General features: G+C 40.5%; 2 protein-coding genes across 2 annotated transcripts; both read left to right on the forward strand.

The window, feature by feature from the left end:
* Positions 1-2,381: 2,381 nt before the first annotated feature.
* cahz (carbonic anhydrase) lies at positions 2,382-11,450 on the forward strand. Its single transcript, XM_033982192.2, has 7 exons — positions 2,382-2,447; positions 3,947-4,144; positions 5,724-5,842; positions 6,231-6,323; positions 7,718-7,780; positions 7,979-8,134; positions 9,977-11,450. Exons 1-7 carry the CDS (start codon positions 2,414-2,416, stop codon positions 10,097-10,099), a joined length of 786 nt encoding a protein of 261 aa, XP_033838083.1. The 5' UTR covers positions 2,382-2,413; the 3' UTR covers positions 10,100-11,450.
* Positions 11,451-14,644: 3,194 nt separating this feature from the next.
* LOC129457001 (uncharacterized) lies at positions 14,645-19,936 on the forward strand. Its single transcript, XM_055228389.1, has 6 exons — positions 14,645-14,682; positions 15,729-15,964; positions 16,531-18,102; positions 19,364-19,456; positions 19,705-19,767; positions 19,847-19,936. Exons 2-6 carry the CDS (start codon positions 15,736-15,738, stop codon positions 19,864-19,866), a joined length of 1,977 nt encoding a protein of 658 aa, XP_055084364.1. The 5' UTR covers positions 14,645-14,682; positions 15,729-15,735; the 3' UTR covers positions 19,867-19,936.
* The last annotated feature ends 344 nt before the right edge of the window (positions 19,937-20,280 follow it).

Below are 20,280 nucleotides of genomic sequence, written 5' to 3' on the forward strand. Positions count from 1 at the left end.
AAACTGCATTTGACCCATCCTTCAGAGTCTCTGGGGTAAAACTGCATTTGGCCCATCCTTCAGTGTGTCTGGGTTAAAGCTGTTAGGAGCATTGGACCCATCTCCAGACCTTGAGCTGGTCTTGGTCAGGAGTACCTCAGCTGGAGGACAGTAAATACACAGCATTAAAGTGGTAGTTGTAGTCTAATTATATTGTTGTTAATCGCAGGAGTCAGTAGGTACACAGTAAGTAATAAATGCAAACTAAAGAAGTTTAACACTAAACTGTGTTACATTCCAGACAAAGCAGTAACATCTCCATAGAGACAAGGCAGTAGACTTTCCACTATGGTCAAATAAGTTCAAATCATTTACTCAAAAACTATAAGCTACTTTATGTGAGAATACAGTTTAGTGCTGTCATGATACTGAAACTTCAAAGTTGATTTTCGATACCAAGTAATAAAAAACTCAATACCGATTTAGATACCACAATGATAATAAAAAATAGTCTTTATTTAGACAATAGAATCATTGTGCTTTCTTTTTCTTTTATTTCTTTTATAATCATATTCTTGTATTTCTTTTTTTAATATCAATTTTAATATGAAATGAGTATACTAGTTTTAGTATCGATTAGTTTGTAATTTCTGATACTTTTGACAACCCTACTACAATTAATAAGTTGCGACCTTTAACTTTATTTCTCAGTTTTACTTTTCTCTAGCTGCACATGTGTCCACTCGAGGGCAGCAAATCCTCACTGTCCGTTTCCATAGAACCCCCTTGTGTTCACCATGGCAACAGTGAAGACCCGTGTTGGCTTTAGATGTGCAAAATGTGTTCTGGGCTATTGTTAGTTTAACAGTGAAATTAAGGATAAAAGTAAAACTGATTGGTGTAAATCTGCTAACCCTGTAGATTAGACTTCTACAAACATGTTCTGAAGTGTCCCTGTGTGTCAGATGCCCTCCCTGCGTCTCTGTGGGGTCTTATTCTGTGTGAAAACTGCTGACCCTGTAGTTTAGACCTCTACATTCTGAAATGCACAGGATTCTTGGATTAGTCTAAAGTTCATATTTCAGTTTTCTTTCAGATATTAAAGCTGCACTATGTAACTTCTCTGGTGGAGGGATCACTGCCTGGTTGTCTCTATGGAGATGTTATTTCTTTACTTGAAATGTTCCAAAGTATAGGAATGTTCAACAGTCTAGCATTAACCTACCTATTTCTATGGAGCTAAGCCATCAGGTGCTTCCAGGACAAGTTATTACAGGGCAGATCTGTGGAGAGGCGAACCCGCAAAAGTTTTTTGGTTTTTTTTAGACCTATTGTAGATGTAGTTGTAGATCGGTTGAAGACCTATTTTAAACCTAGTTGTAGACCTGTTGAAGACCTAGTTGTAGACCAGTTGTAGACCTACTGTAGACGTAGTTGTAGACCAGTTGTAGACCTATTGTGATCTAGTTGTAGACCTAGTTGTAGATCTAGTTGTAGACCTATTGTAGATCTGGTTGTAGACCTATTGTAGATCTTGTTGTAACCCTATTGTAGACCCATTGGAGACTTAGTTGTTGACCGATTGTAGATCTAGTTGTAGACCTATTTGTAAACCAGTTGTAGACCAGTTGTAGACCAATTGTAGATCTAGTTGTAGACCAGTTGTAGATCTAGTTGTAGACCAGTTGTAGACCAGCTGTAGACCAATTGTAGATCTAGTTGTAGACCAGTTGTAGATCTAGTTGTAGACCAGTTGTAGACCAGCTGTAGACCAATTGTAGATCTAGTTGTAGACCAGTTGTAGATCTAGTTGTAGACCAGTTGTAGACCAGCTGTAGACCAGTTGTAGACCAGTTATAGACCAGTTATAGACCAGTTGTAGACCGATTGTAGACCTAGTTGTAGACCAGTTGTAGACCAGTTGTAGATCTAGTTGTAGACCAGTTGAAGACCAGTTGTAGATCTAGTTGTAGACCAGTTGTAGACCAGTTGTAGAAGAGTTGTAGATCTAGTTGTAGACCAGTTGTAGACCAGCTGTAGACCAGTTGTAGACCAGTTGTAGACCAGCTGTAGACCAGCTGTAGACCAGTTGTAGACCAGTTGTAGACCAGCTGTAGACCAGCTGTAGACCAGTTGTAGACCAGCTGTAGACCAGTTGTAGACCAGCTGTAGACCAGCTGTAGACCAGTTGTAGACCAGTTGTAGACCAGTTGTAGACCAGCTGTAGACCAGCTGTAGACCAGTTGTAGACCAGCTGTAGACCAGTTGTAGACCAGCTGTAGACCAGTTGTAGACCAGCTGTAGACCAGTTGTAGACCAGTTGTAGACCAGTTGTAGACCCGGCCCCTCCTCCAGCCCGGTCCAAGGGCAGGTCCTTATAAGTCCCCTGCAGAGACACACACTGTTGTTTAGTTTTATCACAAACAGCAGAAACATGTCTCACGGCTGGGGCTACGGAGCCGACAACGGTAAGAAACAGATCAGTAATTCTGATTATTTGAATGTTTTCATGTTTTTGAGCTGACTTGAACCCGAGTTATCATTTAAGTCTGGTTTTAGTCTGATTTAGCTCCTTTAAATTCATTCGTGTCAAACATTATCAAATGTAGTTAGACTGTTGGGTACTATTTTAAAATGTTTCAAAGGTCATTCCAAATCTGAATAAAATCAAAAAAGTCCAAAGCTCTACATACTGCCATAGAACACGACCCCACTGTTACTAAAATGAAGTTAATTTTTTTTTACAATACTATTTAACTTTCAGCACAATAAATAATGTAAAGTGAGTAATGTCTTTAATATGATGTGGTCTTATCTAAGAAGATCAAACCGTCCTAAAACTGTTCAGTTTGACATATAAATGATTCTTTGATATATCGATACTTGTGGAAATAAGGATCTAGTTTCAAAGCCTGTTCATTTTTTGACAATCCCAGTTACCATTTTCCCCATTTTGAAGTTATTTTTAGCGATGGATGAAATATTAAATTTTGTTATCACATGAAAAAATCTAGTTAAGTAAAAGTGTTTAAGTACCTGTGTAAAAATGTACTTTAAGAATAGAAAGTAAGTGAAAGAAAGAAAGTGTTGTTCATTTGTTAAAGAGTAAAATGAGACATATTTTGGTCACAGCAACAATATGAATTAATTTCTTCATTTTCTTATGAATTTTGTGTATTTATTTTTGTTTGCTTGAAGCTGAAGCTTGAACTTGAAAACTTTATGTTTCCACGAACATGGTACAAATAACCCCTCAAATCATATGAAAAGTACTTTTTACTTTCAGTCATTTTCAAAAATGTAGCAGAGTAGAAAGTACAGATACTGCTCTCAAATGTAGTGACGTAAAAGTAAAAAGTACACACTGAAAAAAAATGACTTAAGTAAAGTACAGATTCTTAATATTCTACTTAAGTACAGTACTTTACTACTTGTACTTCATTACCTGCCACCTCTGTTTATTTCTTATGTCTTCTTTTATTTCTGTTTTATTAGAGCTGCAGCTAATGATTATTTTAGCAGTGGATGAGTCAAGTGATCATTTTTCTGGTGCATTTACACAATTTGGCCACAGAAAGACTCTAAATAATGTAGAAATATAAAAGATCTGTGTTTTAGAGTCTACAGAGTTCAAATAACAATTACGATTACAATGATCCAAATACAACTATGATTATTCTTCATATTTGACCTGTCACAATTAGTTGATTTTTTTTTTTTTTTATTTACCTATTTTTAATGCATGTCCTTATTTGCAATTCAAGTTTATTTCTATAGCACATAATACAGGAGAAAAGAGGTGGGTCTAGTATTAAATGCCAGGGAGAAGAGGTGGGTTTTCAGTCTGCTCTTAAGACTTGTATCACAGACTACACTTATAGTATTATTATCCTTCGTTTACTTTTGCACCATAACACCAACACAAGCTCCTCGTTCCTCTCATTAACTTCCTCTGTCTCGTGCTCAGGTCCAGACACATGGGAAGAGGGATACCCGATCGCCACCGGACCCCGTCAGAGCCCCATAAACATCGTCCCCAGAGACGCAGTGTATGACCCCGCCCTCAAGCCCCTGAAGCTGACCTACGACCCCAGCGACGCCAAGGGCATCCTCAACAATGGACACTCCTTCCAGGTGGACTTTGTAGACGACACCGACTCCTCAAGTAAGAACCCGCTGTTTTATCAATTGTATCGACCGAATTGGGATGAAGACATTTTTCTTCGACTAAAGATGTGCTGCCGGTCGATTGGTCGATTAAAAAGGGGGCGGGGCAAAAGCTCTCACTACATATCTCTATGTATTTGAAACTAACTGCACTCAGAAGACTACACCTGCACTGAGGTCGTCTTTAATCTGCCTTTTTACTTATAAATACCAAAAAATACAAAAAATTTTGTCACTCTCTAACTGCTCCTTTGTTGTCCCAAAGACATTTCGCCGTTCATCCCAGTGGCGTCGTTGTTTAAAAGTTCACTGCGTAAACCCTCAGTCGTCGAGGTAGAAGCCGCTTGGATGGGCATCATTTTTGAGTTTTAGTGAATTTTATGCAACAAAAGTTACAATTGTCTTGACTTGTTTCACTTACAGAGGTGAACCAGAGCCATAGTGACAAAATCCACCTCTATAAACTAAATCATGATTAAGATTTGACTCAAAATCCCGACTTTTTGAGATGGAAGTTAACGTGACTGTTCGCTCTTCAGGCTTCTGTTATCTCAGCGGCAGGTTGAGCCCCGCCCCTCACAGGCTACAACCGATAACTCTGTTTACTGCAATCAGACACACACACACACGAGTAAACCCGCCTCTATACACACTCATACACACCAGCTGGGTTTCCATGCTTTCAGGGGACATTACATTGACTTCCATTCATTTCCTGGAGACCGATCCTCGCCTTAACCATAGCCACTTGTTACCAAATTGTAATCTAACATATATCTGAAAGCTGCACCAGTACTTTAATGGGGAAGGGTCTGAGAGATTGTTGTCATGGGGATCTGATTTCTGTCCCGAAAAAGCCCATAAGGGAGGCGCTAAGGCATGTCGTCATGATTTAAGAGTGTACAGATATTATTCCCCACAGTGTGATATGTACCCGCCCACACCCCTCCTCTGAACCTCCTCCAGGTCTGAGTCTTATCTCAAGGTCGACGGGACGCATGGCTCTGAGCTGTTTGTTTTGTTTGTTCTGCTCCAAAGTGAGGACACAGGGACTGACACAGGGACATTTTATAAACTTAATGATTTACTGCAAAGGCAACAGCCTGTACATCTTTGTCATCACCAGCTCAATTCTCTAGTCTTAAACAGCACTCTGACAGACAGTCACTTCACAGTGTCAGTCATCATTAATTCACTCTATACTCTGTGGTGGTAAGATACTATTGTAGCAACAGCTGCCCCGGGGTAGACAGACAGAAGTGAGGCTGTCAATATGTGCCGTTGGCCCCCTCTGACCATCACTAACACCCACGCACCACTTTCATACTAGGCAAAGATGGTGAAGTGTCTTGCCCAAGGACACAGCTGGTATTCTCTGTGGTTCCCCCATCCAAATACTAACCAGGCCCAGTCCTGCTTATCTTTTGAAAAGCATCGAGATCAGGCTTTGAGAAGAAAGTACGACCACAAAGTAAGACTGAACTGGAACTAAACCTGAACTAGACCAGGGCTAAACCAGGACCAGAGCAGGAACAATCAAAGTCAGCTTTCAGATTAAGCTGTAGCTCTCTCCTCAGCCCTGACGGGAGGCCCTATCTCTGGGGTGTACAGGCTCAAACAGTTCCACTGTCACTGGGGCAGCAGCGACGACCAGGGCTCTGAGCACACTGTGAATGGCGTCAGGTTCCCCTGTGAGGTACTCTCTCTTTTTCTAACGATTAACCTATCTATCCACCTATCTATCAATCTATACATCCATCTACCAATCTATCCATCCATCTATCCCTTCCTTCTCCCTCCTTCTCCTTCTCTGACTTAGGCCAGATTACAAAATATTGTAAAATAATTGTGAGATTTTTAGAGGCAAAAATACATGTCTTTTTTTAAGTAAGTGAATTCTTCAGAAGCTAAAGTGAAAGTGTCTTATCTGTTTGTGTCACATTAAGATGACTTTCTCACTCTTAAAGTATGATTTGAGAAATGTGCCACACAGAGGGCTGTGATCTATGAGACGCTGAATCAAAGTGAATATATTATTTCACTGTTGTTTGATCATATACTAACGTCCCCCCTGTGCTCCACAGCTCCACCTGGTGCACTGGAACACTAAGTATCCCAGTTTTGGTGATGCAGCCAAAGAGCCTGATGGCCTGGCCGTGGTCGGAGTCTTCCTCAGGGTAAGAAGAGCAATAATGAAATAAGTACGAGTCCACTTCACTGCAATGTCTGAGATAAAACTAGTGTTTAGTTATTATGGAGTTAAATCCATCAAAACAGACACATAGATTGTCCTGACTCTTTATTAATACAGATTACTTTTCATCAGTGCCATGTAACACAATACACAGTCACATGTGTTCCTCCAAATACAAACTCTGCTGCAAACGGCTTTTACACACAGACGATTGTGTGGACCTGTTTAAAAAGACGCACGCTAATTGAAACAACTGGATCTCAATTTGGCTAATGGGCTAATTTGCACAGCCCTAATGTTGGATAAAATATATAGATCAATATTCAAAGCAGCCACACACACTTCTGTGGCCACAGCTGCCCTGGGGCAGACTGGTGGTAGCCTTGCAAATATTATGTGTTCACGATGTTTCTAAGCAACCAGTTGTCACTCATTCACCACATTCAGACAGAGGCAAGGTCAGAGAAGTGTCTTGCCCAATAACAGTATGCACAGGCTGAGACTGAACCTCCAGTGTTCAGATTCATGGGTGGATGCTCTACCCTTGAGCCACTGCCACAAAAATGAGAGGTGGTTAGCCCTCAGCTACATTTACAGTAACTTTTTTTTAAATTGTACTTTTCAGAGTACTTTTCTAGCAGCATACTTTTGCTCCTACTTAATAGTAGTAAGTAATATTTTTATTGCAGTAACAGTAACAGTGCTCTTACTTGAGTAATATACAGTACAGTGTAACAGTACTCTTACTCGAGTAATATATGTACAGTGTAACAGTGCTCTTACTTGAGTAATATACAGTACAGTGTAACAGTACTCTTACTCGAGTAATATATGTACAGTGTAACAGTACTCTTACTTGAATAAAAGCTGTGGTTCTTCTTCATCCATCCATCCATTTTCTTCCGCTTATCCGGGGCCGGGTTGCGGGGGCAGCAGTCTAAGCAGGGACTCCCAGACTTCCCTCACCCCGGACACGTCCTCCAGCTCCTCCGGTGGGACCCCAAGGCGTTCCCAGGCCAGAGAGACATAGTCCCTCCAGCGTGTCCTGGGTCTTCCCCGGGGCCTCCTCCCAGTGTTCTTCTTCATTAACTTCAAATTATAAACCAGACGTTATGTCCCAAAAGTTACTTTTACTTGAGTAGTACTTTTCCCAAATGCTTTTTTTTTTTACTCTTATTTTAATTATTTCTTTGTACTTCTACTTAAGGAATATTATTTTGAGGTAACATTACTCTTAATTGAGTAAAACCTTTGGCTACTCTACCACCTCTGTCAAAAAGTGCTTTGCTTGTTTCAGAATGTGCCTTTAGACCACAGCTTAGTCCATGTGCTACAATATAAATATTATGTCATTAGAATGTGTTTGTTTTTGGTCAGATTGGAGCAGCCAACCCCAGACTGCAGAGAGTCCTGGACAGTTTTGAGTCCATCAAGAACAAGGTACGTTTGACCATATTATCTACCATTATATCTGTTAGAGGCCTGTTCCTCATAGAGTCAAATGTAAAAGCAGAAATTTGTGAAAAAAGTTGAAAAACATATTAACATAGACATGCTGACGCACTTAAAATGCACCAACACTGTAAGAATTCCTCTTCTGTTCAACTGTACACTGGTTTCTAAATATGTTGCATTCAGGGTAAGCAGAGCGGCTTCGGAGATTTTGACACTCGGACCCTGCTGCCCCCCTCCCTCGAGTACTGGACGTACGACGGCTCTCTGACCACGCCCCCTCTGCTGGAGAGTGTCACCTGGATTGTACTGAAGCAGCCAATCAGTGTCAGCCCTGCACAGGTGAGATATGAGTGGAGGAGGGGAGGAGGGAAAGAGAGAGACAGAGGGAGGAGGAGAAGGAGACCTGTACAGGTGAGATATGAGAGCGGGAGGAGGGAAAGAGAGAGAGAGAGACAGGGAGGAGGGAAAGAGAGAGAGAGACAGGGAGGAGAGAAAGAGAGAGAGAGACAGGGGGAGGAGGAAAAAGAGGGGGAGGAGGAGAGAGCTCTGCACAGGTGAGATATGAGAGGAGGGAAAGAGAAAGAGAGAGACAGAGACAGAGGGAGGAGGAGAGAGAGAACCCTCCACAGGTGAGATATGAGAGGAGGAAGAGAGGAGGGAAAGAGAGAGGGAGACAGGGGGAGGATGAGGAGAGAGGTCCCTGCACGGGTGACATATGAGAGGAGGAGGGGAGGAGGGAAAGACACAGAGAGAGAGAGAGAAAGAGAGAGGGGAGAGAGGAGGGTCTCTGTCAGCCATGCACAGGTGAGATATGAGAGAGGGAGGAGGAGGAGAGGAAGTGACAAGGGGATATAGAAGGGCAGCAGGCCATCACTGTTAGCCCTGCACAGGTGAACGAGTGAGAGAGGGGGGAGGAGAGGGAGCCAGCCACCAGTGTCAGCCCGGCACAGGTGAGATATGAGACATGGAGGGGTGGGCGGGTTTTTGGCGACTGCACTTTGTTCTGAAAATTTAAATAATCACTAAAAGAAATGAAAATACTGTTGATAACTATAACTTAACAAACCGTGTGTAGACCTCTCCTTTACAACGACCCGAGCTGATCACTGACCTCTTCTCTCCTCCACTAAGGTCCTCATTTCTGCCTCATTCTCCAAGTGCAGAGTCAGGTCCAGTTCTCATGACATCATCTATCAGTGTGACCTGACAGGGCAAAATGAAGCACTTGTGAAAATATGGAACCAGCTCATTTTCTCATTAGCATCTCTGGGAACCTATAGAGATTAGTCTGTTAGCATTCACATTAGACACTGTTGTAGAATTTATATTTTGGCCATCCATCAGAAATGAACTCAAACATGGTGGTAAATGTCTTAGTTAAGTTATCTAAAATGACCCAACAAATTGCAGAAATATGTTTGTTTTGAAAATTACACTGCAAGCTTCTGTTCTTTTTTTAACATCCACTTTCAGTTCCATTGTTCTGCATTTGAGGCGTGAGAACTCAATAAATGTCCAGAAATGTTCACCTTCCCCCGTATCTATGGCGACTGCTCTCTATTTACTTGCGACTATTCAAAAATACAGACTAAAAATGTCACGTAGCCTTTTTTCAATGATAAAAATCAAAACTCTACTGCTCACTGGTCTGTCATTTCTGCAGCTTTGAACAAGAAGTAATTGGACCAGTTTCTGTTATTAAACCGTTTTAGATCAATGTGGCAAATTATAATGAACAAAGTATAAAAATAGTAGGAGGGGTGGGGTGTGGAGGACTAAAGGGGAGAGTGAGAGGGGAGAAGGGGCGGGGTCTGTATAAATTCCACTCCTGTCTGTATAAGTTCCACTCCTGCAGCCAGGTGTTTGTGATCAGAAACACCTGGCTGTAATCAGGGCTGGCAGTCTGGTGTGATGTTACATAGTACTTGAAATTGCAAAGGCCACTCACTTTTTAACACAAAGCTACAACTTGACCTAGTTTGTACTAAAGCTTCCAAAAAGGATTAGAAACAGTAGACAATACTATGTAAAAAAAAAAAAAAACAAACAAACCCATATACACCGTTTAGTCACAAAAAAGTACATTTAGTGTTTAGTTCCACTTTAAGTCAGGACTTCCCCTGCATATGCGCTGTCGCTCTACCCTCGAGCCCCTTTGTTTACCCGCTGCTCCTGTTTCAGATGGAGATGTTCCGCAGTCTGCAGTTCTGTGCTGAAGGAGAGGGAGTGTGGGACATGGTGGACAACTTCAGACCCCCTCAACCTCTGAAGGGACGTCTGCTCCGCGCCAACTTCAAAATCTAAATAATTTGAATATTTAATGTCAGAATGCTCAGCCAGAATGCAAATAGGAAACATTATGAAACAATAAATTTAGGTAAAAACTACTTTTTTGAAAGTCTAGTTTGTAATCATTATTTACTTATTAGACATATTTTTAGATTTTTTTTCAAAGTATTTAAAGGTGCATAAAGGTGTTACTTTTCTGGTTGTGAAACTGCCACCTGCTCGTTTCCATGGACAGTATGGCATTAGACTTATCCAACTTGCATTTATTCAACTACGGGAGTTTCTATTAGTATGACAGGTCAGATCCTCTCCTCAGATCTGACCTGTCACTTGTCTCCATGGAGATACACATGTTTAAGATAGTGGAACATTCTAAGCAAAGCAAAACAAACAAAATTACATGTTGTTTAGGTTAAAGGGCCAATATTACACTATTTTTTTTATCTGTTCTAATGTTGTTTCCTCATCGCAAATAGACCTGTAGTTGTGTTTTGTTTCATTCACACATGTTTAAAACACAAACCCTGCACATTTAGTCCTTCTCTGAAACTGAAAACACTCTGTTCCACCTTGTGATGTCATGCGGAGATACAGGAAGTGCTCCACTGTGTTTTTCTACTGAACAAAAGATAAAAGGTTGCTGTTAACATGAAAACTACCACTTCATGGCATCATAAGGTGGAACAGAGCATTTTGAGCTTTGTAAATGTAGATGGACTAATAATGCAGAGTTACACAAACATGCGTGAATGAAACAAAACACAACTCCAGGTCTGTTTTTGAGGAGGCAGTAAGTCAGTTTAGTGTAATATAGCACCTTTAAGAAAATATCACTTTAAAGAAAATGTCCCATTAGTCGGCTACATAAATAAATTTGCAGTTTTGCTTGTAGTTTTAAATGCAGGAAATTACTAATTAGTCTATATTTGATTTTGTGAGATTTTTTTCTACTCAACCAAACATAATTAAAATGATTTTGTCTAAGATTGTACTGTAGATTTTTTAGAATTCAAGTCATATTTTTGTCTAAATTTGAATGAGATGTAAAGTTTGATAAGTTTAATCCTGTTTTTGTTTGAGATTGTTGTATTTACAGTGAAAACTCAGACCTCAGCTAGAGACTTCAGCTTGTTTGGACTGGAATAACATGGAAAAAGTGCCTTATTTAAATGCTATCTTGCTAATGCTAATTCCTCAGGAACATAACCTAATCTGTTTGTACAATGAAGCCAAACCAAACACTGGACTTATTTATTCCATTATAATGTGTAGCACAGTTTCATGAGCTTGAGTCAAATATAAAATATTTATATAAGCAAGAATGATTTACTTGAAAAAAGTTTAATAAAATGTGAATTGCCCTGTGTTTCCATGTTTTATTTTCTTTTACCCCAGATATGACTTTATTTTTGTTACTTACTTTTTATTATTATTATTATTATTATTATTATTATTATTATTATTATTATTATTATTATTATTATTATTATTATTATTATTATTATTATTGTTGTTGTTGTTGTTGTTATACCAATAGTGCTGGTGTATTATAATAATACACCAGCACTATTGGTGTTGGTGTATTATTATTGTTGTTATTATTGCATATGGTTTAATCAGACATTATAGATAGCAATATGGACAGGTACAAGAAAAAATTGATATTGGAGTAATATGTAAACTAGTAGTGGTAGTAGTAGTAGCAGTAGTAATAGTAGTAGGCTAGTTTAGGTGGGACAGTTATCATTTGAACACATTTAAGGTGTTTTTTTCTGAACTCTATCAGTACAGACCAGGAGCTGTACAGTCCTCTGATACTGCAGTTGGGTGGACTAAGTATTTGTACACACCCAGCATTTACTTCAAACTATATTTTGTCTCTTCCCTTTCCCTTTGTTCACACAAAAGATAAAAAGTTTATACTAATACATAAAAGTATAATTGCCTGTCAATTATGTTATAAGGGTGTGGAGCTACTTCAGCTGATACTACTATTGCAACTACTACTACTACAACTACTACTACTGCTACTACTGCAACTACTACTGCTATTAATACTACTATTATTATTGATAGACTGTTGCTTTTTTGCCTATCATCTCAGGATATGCCATTTCTTTTATTAAAAAATAAATAAAACAAATAAAAAATCAACCGTGTCTCTAGCCCAGGGGTGGGCAAACTTTTTGACATTTGGGCCAGAATGCGTCCTAAAATTTGACAGAGGTCCATATATATATATAACATTAGAGATTTGGCCTGTAACATGTAGCAAAACATGAATATGCAAGGCTCATTGTACAAATTGTTTTCCAAATGCATTAATTAAATGAATTATTAATTTATTAATTTGATTTCAGTTAAATAAACACAACAGGAAAACTTTGAACAAGGTTTATCCTTACCTATTTTAATATAATTTGGTCAATAATTAATTAATAAGATCAAAGGGCCGTGTGTGGCCCCTGGGCCATAGTTTGCCCATTTCTGTGCTAGCCTGTCCCTCCATTCCCTCCATTCCCTCCATTGAGTGGTGCTGATGTAGTACTGCAAGTGTAGTTCCACGTGTGAGTGGTGCTGGTGTAGGTGTAAATGTAGGTGTAGGTGTACTGTAGTGGTGTACTATAGTAGTGTACTGTAGTGATGTACTGTAGTGATGTACTGTAGTGGTGTACTATGGTAGTTTACTGTAGTGGTGTACTGTAGTGGTGTACTATAGTAGTGTACTGTAGTGGTGTACTGTAGTGGTGTACTATAGTAGTGTACGGTAGTGGTGTACTGTAGTGGTGTACTATAGTAGTGTACTGTAGTGATGTACTGTAGTAGTGAACTATAGTGATGTACTGTAGTGGTGTACTATAGTAGTGTACTGTAGTGGTGTACTGTAGTGGTGTACTATAGTAGTGTACTGTAGTGATGTACTGTAGTGGTGTACTATAGTAGTGTACTGTAGTGGTGTACTGTAGTGGTGTACTATAGTAGTGTACTGTAGTGGTGTACTGTAGTGGTGTACTATAGTAGTGTACGGTAGTGGTGTACTATAGTAGTGTACTGTAGTGATGTACTGTAGTAGTGAACTATAGTGATGTACTGTAGTGGTGCACTGTAGTGATGTACTGTAGTGGTGTACTGTAGTAGTGTACTGTAGTGGTGTACTGTAGTGATGTACTGTAGTGGTGTACTGTAGTAGTGTACTGTAGTGGTGTACTGTAGTGATGTACTGTAGTGGTGTACTATAGTAGTGCACTGTAGTGATGTACTGTAGTAGTGTACTGTAGTGATGTACTGTAGTAGTGTACTGTAGTGATGTACTGTGGTGGTGTACTGTAGTGGTGTACTATAGTAGTGTACTGTAGTGATGTACTGTAGTAGTGTACTGTAGTGATGTACTGTAGTGGTGTACTGTGGTGGTGTACTGTAGTGATGTACTGTAGTGGTGTACTGTAGTGGTGTATTGTGGTGGTGTACTGTGGTGGTGTACTGTAGTGATGTACTGTAGTGATGTACTGTAGTGGTGTACTGTAGTGGTGTACTGTAGTGGTGTACTGTGGTGGTGTACTGTGGTGATGTACTGTGGTGGTGTACTGTGGTGGTGTACTGTAGTGATGTACTGTAGTGATGTACTGTAGTGATGTACTGTAGTGGTGTACTGTAGTGGTGTACTGTAGTGATGCACTGTGGTGGTGTACTGTGGCGGTGTACTGTAGTGATGTACTGTGGTGGTGTACTGTGGTGGTGTACTGTAGTGATGTACTGTAGTGGTGTACTGTAGTGAGGTACTGTAGTGGTGTACTGTAGTGGTGTACTGTGGTGATGCACTGTGGTGGTGTACTGTGGTGGTGTACTGTGGTGGTGTACTGTAATGATGTACTGTAGTGATGTACTGTAGTGGTGTACTGTAGTGGTGTACTGTGGTGGTGTACTGTGGTGGTGTACTGTAGTGGTGTACTGTAGTGGTGTACTGTAGTGATGCACTGTGGTGGTGTACTGTGGTGGTGTACTGTAGTGATGCACTGTGGTGGTGTACTGTAGTGGTGTACTGTAGTGATGCACTGTGGTGGTGTACTTGTGATGCATTGTGGTGGTGTACTGTAGTGATGTACTGTAGTGGTGTACTGTAGTGGTGTACTGTGGTGATGCACTGTGGTGGTGTACTGTGGTGGTGTACTGTGGTGGTGTACTGTAGTGATGTACTGTAGTGGTGTACTGTGGTGGTGTACTGTAGTGGTGTACTGTGGTGGTGTACTGTAGTGATGTACTGTAGTGGTGTACTGTAGTGGTGTACTGTAGTGATGCACTGTGGTGGTGTACTGTAGTGGTGTACTGTAGTGATGCACTGTGGTGGTGTACTGTGGTGGTGTACTATAGTGATGCACTGTGGTGGTGTACTGTAGTGATGCACTGTGGTGGTGTACTGTGGTGGTGTACTATAGTGATGCACTGTGGTGGTGTACTGTGGTGTACTGACTCATGTCGTCCCCGGATCATTCGGTCACTTCCGCCTCCACACCTGAGCTCATTAAACCTACTTAAACTCACGTGTGTGGGCTCTGTGCGCATCACGCTGCTGCTGCTCGTCTGACTGACCTGAAAACACGGTAAACTTTGACATTTTATTTCACCAGGAGCGCGCCATCAGGGAGTTAAGACGTGAACGGACAGAAATAGGCTAATGAGGATGATAAAGTTGGGTTTAGTTTATAAAGCGCTTTGCTAATGGCACTTGAGGTTTGAAAGTCTTGTTAAACGTTTTGGGGTGTTTTTTTTAAAGAAAAAGAACAACAACGGATTGATTGGTTCTGTACATTTTATTGGACTTAACTGGTGATGCTATGATGGTTACTTGATAAAACTGCAGGCACAGGCCATGGATCTATAAGGCTTTTATTTTACTTATTTTATAGATTTTATTATACTTCAACTTAACTTAACTTTAGTTAACTTATATGGTTGTCCATTTATAAAATTGCAGGGAAAAAAATCCGTTTTTATATTTCACATATAGGACCCTTGAACTAGATGGGTTCTTGGTTAGTTACATGATGATAGCGCTGAAGCAATTGTTAGTCTATGTTTTGTCTGGTGTCCAAACCAGGACTGTAGATGATGCTGTGTTTTCAGATGATTGGCTCTAGTTTTATATTGTTAAATATCTCCTCAGCACAGATGACTGTGAGGTCAGGTTATAGGGTTGTTATACCCGCTATAGCAACTACTCACAAAGAGCTGCATAAATTTTGGGGAAAAAAAATCTTGATTATGATTTTTGGACAATGTTTAATTAGATAGACAAAAGTTGGGGGGGCAATCCATGTGTGAAAATTATGTCTCATGCTCCTGAACCAGGGTTTCACAATTTGAGCCAGATGAATCCTGACATTGTCATCTTGGAATATGCCTGTGCCATCAGGGAAGAAAAAAATTCATTGATGGAATCCCCTGGTCATTCAGACTGTTGCTAGACCTGACCAACTGCAGCAACCCCAACATATCTGCTGAGTTAAAGGTGTAGACTTGTTTTTTTTTGTTTTTTTGTTTGGGGGGGCAGTCAGCATATTTGCCTGTATCTTGGAGAAGACGATTGCGCAAGAATCTGAAAAGTAATGCTATATGCCCTTATTTTGTCACTTTTTTGCTCCTGTAGATTGAAGATGTCCACAGCAGCGTCCAGTCGGCCTCATGGAGCAGAGGCAGAGAATCCTCGAGGTCAGAGTGGGGGAATACCTCAGGGTGCCCACGTCCCAGGACAGGACCCGGGATTGGCCCATCCACAGCTCATGTCCCGCCCACTGTTCTACGTCCACGCCCCCCCTCCCCCCTTCATGCACTACCAGTGGCCCATGCCCTTCTACAACCCGTTTAACCCTTTCTCCGGCATGGGTGAGTCCAACAGGCATAGAAAAAAACACTGAGGAAACATGGCACTTGAAGCTTAACTCAAGATTTATCCTGTGTTTATTTTTACTATTGACCAACAACTAGTATTTATTGCTGATTCATTGACTGTTAATATAAAACTCACAATAAAGACTCACTTAGGTTTATTCTTCTGGTCATCACATTGTGTACTTGACCCCTACTGCATTGGATTGAGTAGGTCCAACTGATTGTGATTAACAATGATTAAATTTTTCTTTTTTTCTTTTAAATAGTGGTATTCCCCAAATTTGATAGAGTATATTGGAGTTGGATGTGAATACCAAAATTTTCGATTAGTCCAGGATTTACTTCTACTAGTACTTAAAGGGAAATAATTTTTGATCATGGGCTTGAGGAATGTTCGTGGTATCACAAAGTATAGATGGACAATCTGAAATGATTGGCTTCTTCATTCGACAGCCCTTGAGACAGAGCTGCACAGTTTAATTTTGCAGTTTGAGATGTTTGGTAAAGTTTCCGTCATCGCTCTAGGCCAAGTTTGCTAATTTCATCCTTCTGCTTTGCAGGTTATGGTATGATTATGCCCCCCTTCCCCCCTGCACCCTACATGGACCCTCCCACCTACTTCGTCCCCCACGCTCCAGTGCAGCCCACGGACTACAGGCGCATGGTCCACCCACAGCCCCACCCCAACAGCGCCCCTTACCAAAACCTCAACCCGACAAGGAGACCGCGCCCGCCCCACTCTGGCCCGATCCGCGAAACCGTCAACACCGAAGTCCAGACTGAACCGAGAGGGGGAGAGTTCCACGGAGAGAGCCCGCTTCAAAACTGCTCAGACTCGGGCAGAGAAACCGCATTAAACTCCCCCACCTCCTCCACCTCCAGCCAGAAAAAAACAAATGACGATGCAGAGAATTGTAATGAACCGAATAAATGCTTGCAGCTAAAGATTGCATGCACCAGAGGCAGTATTAAGCCTTGTTTACCGATGCCAAGTCCTGAAGACGGACAGAGCGTACAAAAGAGTAAAGACAACTGTTCAGAGAGTTTACCATCTTTGAAAAATCGAGATGTTAATTTGGTGAGACAAGAAAATATAAAGGCATTGGACTCACCGAGCAAAGACGTGTCTACAAAGGAGAGGAGAATTTCAGTACCAGATATTCTACTGAGTTGGGGAAAAGGAATGCCCCAAGAAGACAAGATGGTGGACGACAACAATGAAAAACTGCCATGTTACGAGGATGAAGTTGAAAATTTCCAGAGTTCAACAGTTGTGAATGAGGATCAACTCGAGCCAGAGACAGTTGACAGCGAGAAGGATGAAAACGACAAGATTGTTGAGTTTAAATCGCTTTATGAACCTTTAGAGCATTCACTAAATATTTCTATTAAATTGTGCAATGCAGGTCATGATACTGTTAATGAACCAACTCTAGAAGAACCGTCGGGAAGCGCACAAACTCCAAAATTTAGGAGGAAACTTGACCAATCAGTTTGGTCGGTAGAATCACTTCCTGTTTATGTACCCTCAAAAGAGTGGTTAGCGCAAAACATAACGGCTGGACCTGAAGTCATTTTGGAGTTACAGGAAGAAGCGGAAAATGATGTCCAAAGTGACAAAGCGGTGAATCAAAAAAGTCGTAACTCTCTAGAGTCTGTACAGTTGTCCGATAGCTTTGATTTCAGCACACCGGCTAGCAAGATGGACGCTAAGCAAGCTAGCATTGTGATGTCCCAGAGTTGTAAAATGCAGAAACGTATGACTCCACTAGACTCTCCTATTAAACTAAAAATGCCAGAAATTTGCACTGAAGAAACTGAGATGGTCGAAGCTGTCGAGTCTGCTCAAAGCCCAAAGCAGCGGTCCTTTACTGTGGGAGAAACACTGGAGAAGAGCAAAGATTCAAATAAAGACAAGACCATAATACTGGAAGCACAAAAAGTGAGTGAAGAGGAATCTTGTCAGAAAAATGTGGAGGTCGGGGTGGAGCAGCTGTTGGTGCCTCCTCTGGCTCACACAGCAAGGGAGCTGTTGCCATCTAAAGTACATCTGGTGGACTGTGGGGTGCAATGTCCAGAGGTGCAGACGACAAACTTAGGATTCGACTGCCAACAGTATCCAAATACTGCAGGTAAATGACCTTTGTTTGTGTGGAGTCCATTTTAGTACATTTTATCGATGGGCGTTTCCAGTTATTTTTGTATATGATGCAATGGAGCTAATTTCCAATGGGGAATTACCAATAAGCCAATGGAGAATTTAAGACGCTGAATACTAAATTTTGCATTCATCAGTTTTCTGACCATAGACACTGCTCACCTGCCAGCTGTCACATTCAAAATAGGAAGTCCTCATGGGCACGCTTCCAGCTCCATCAACTCTGGCTCAAGTTCACTTTGCATTGAGAAACTGTCGCCCCTCTCTAACTGCTGCTGTCAGTCTCGTCGTTTTGGTCTTAAATTGTTTGTATTAACCCGCTCTACATCCTTGTATTATTTAACTATTGTGTCCATAAATGAAGATATGAATATTAATAAGAGACAAATCAGGCGCCTTCTTTAAGGTTCACTCCCACTAGTGTTAGCAACAGGTTTGATTGACAGAGCGTCCACTCCCTGCTAAACTGCAAATGGTGTGCAATTTTTATTTTGACGATTTTTGTGGCTCCAGCCCTTGGAACAACGGATGTAAATTAGCCTTTGGCTATAATCTGGTGTGTTTGAATGTTGAATCACATCTGTTCATTAACATGCATTAGGCCTATCAAATACATTAAATAAACCAAACCAGTGGTGCGGGCAGGAAGAGACATTGCCTTCAACAGTCTTGCTCCAGATTGACTCTTTGGTTGCTATGATACTTGCGGTCGGAATTCCAAATCTGGAACCCTGCTCCAAATTCTCCCCTGTAACAGTTGGCCTCGATGAGCTTCATTTAACTGAAGCTGAACGCTATAGGTGACGTCACACTCACTTTGTCCACTTCTTTATACAATCTGATTCTGACACTGTAGAGTGAGATGCATTTATCAGCAGTGACCTAGTTGATTATTAAGTTGTTCCGCAACAATTTTGTTTACCTTTTTAATGTCCTCTTGTGTTCCTTCCTTCCTGAACTCTAAGCTGTTTTTGTTTTTAATGCATTGGCCTATGCTATGGCTTTTGGACCAGAAACAAATTTCACCATTGTCATAGCAATTAAGAATTCAAAGCAAAAATACTACAAAAACAAATCTCTTTTCGGATGGCGATAAGTCTTCAAATGCTATTGATGACCAACTGAAAAATCCCAAATGGCCTTGGGTGTATTGGAGCTTTTCTAATAGAAATAATCTTCATCCAAAAATCTTCAAAATGATTCCCATTATAACTGTCAATCTAAATGTGTTCCAGATATCCACAACACCAGCTCTCGCTCTGAGGGGGCTGTGATGAACGGAAACTGGCAGAAAAAGAGGCACAACCAGGGCAGGAACAAGGGGCTGTGTAAGTCCTCGGTGCTTTGATTTTATTTCACATGTGTATCAATTTACATGTTTTACAAATGTATTATGAACTTGAAACTTTTGTACTCCTATACAAACTATTTTTTCACCCAACAAAATGCAATACTTTAAAGGTGCACTGTGTAACTTTTCTGGTGGAGGGTCAGGGTACACCACCTGCTCTTACGCACCTTCCATCAGTAGTTGCATAATGCACCTTTTGAATTTATAATTATCTAATCCAAACAGATCGACCCCACGGTCAACACGAAGTTTGCTTTGATTTCTACAGCAAACCTGGAAAACAAAGAGGTGAGGTTTTAGAAATGAAAAGTATTTGATTTCATACTATTGAAATCTAATGATTTGATTTAATGTTTCCTCTTTGCAGGAGGAAAAGGTCGATACTGAGCGAACAAATGTTGTTTTAAAGAATTTAAATATTTAAATTATATTTTTTCAATAAATTGTCCTACTAGTACCCAGAGTGTTTTTTTGTTTTTGTTTTGTTCCTTTTTATCTATTCATGACTTTCATATTGGAAAATTATGACTGCCATAGCTATGAAGTCCTCAATGTTGGAAGCTAGTATTATGAATATAGAACTATTTCATGCGTCTATTAAATGGAAGTGCTGCCAACAGGTGCTGAGGGATATAAAGCCTAAATATAATTTTATTGTATTTAAAGCTATAGCCAAACAAAGGCAAATACAAGATGTTTGTATAGCTAGACAGTTAAAAGTGTACAAAATAAATTCGGATGGGTTTATCTTGTAAAAAAAAATAAAGGTCGTCAAATGTATTCCTTTTCCATGTATTTGAC

The sequence above is a fragment of the Periophthalmus magnuspinnatus genome, chromosome 17, assembly GCF_009829125.3.
Source record: "Periophthalmus magnuspinnatus isolate fPerMag1 chromosome 17, fPerMag1.2.pri, whole genome shotgun sequence".
NCBI lineage: Eukaryota > Metazoa > Chordata > Actinopteri > Gobiiformes > Gobiidae > Periophthalmus > Periophthalmus magnuspinnatus.

Bases quoted from the DNA above. Each gene is read 5' to 3' on its own strand.
- cahz (XM_033982192.2), top strand. From the start codon at position 2,414: ATGTCTCACGGCTGGGGCTACGGAGCCGACAACG. The intron at 2,448-3,946 runs GTAAGAAACAGA...TCTCGTGCTCAG, and splicing joins GGGCTACGGAGCCGACAACG to GTCCAGACACATGGGAAGAG. The intron at 8,135-9,976 runs GTGAGATATGAG...CTCCTGTTTCAG, and splicing joins TCAGTGTCAGCCCTGCACAG to ATGGAGATGTTCCGCAGTCT.
- LOC129457001 (XM_055228389.1), top strand. From the start codon at position 15,736: ATGTCCACAGCAGCGTCCAGTCGGCCTCATGGAGCAGAGGCAGAGAAT. The intron at 18,103-19,363 runs GTAAATGACCTT...AATGTGTTCCAG, and splicing joins ACAGTATCCAAATACTGCAG to ATATCCACAACACCAGCTCT. The intron at 19,457-19,704 runs GTAAGTCCTCGG...TAATCCAAACAG, and splicing joins GGGCAGGAACAAGGGGCTGT to ATCGACCCCACGGTCAACAC.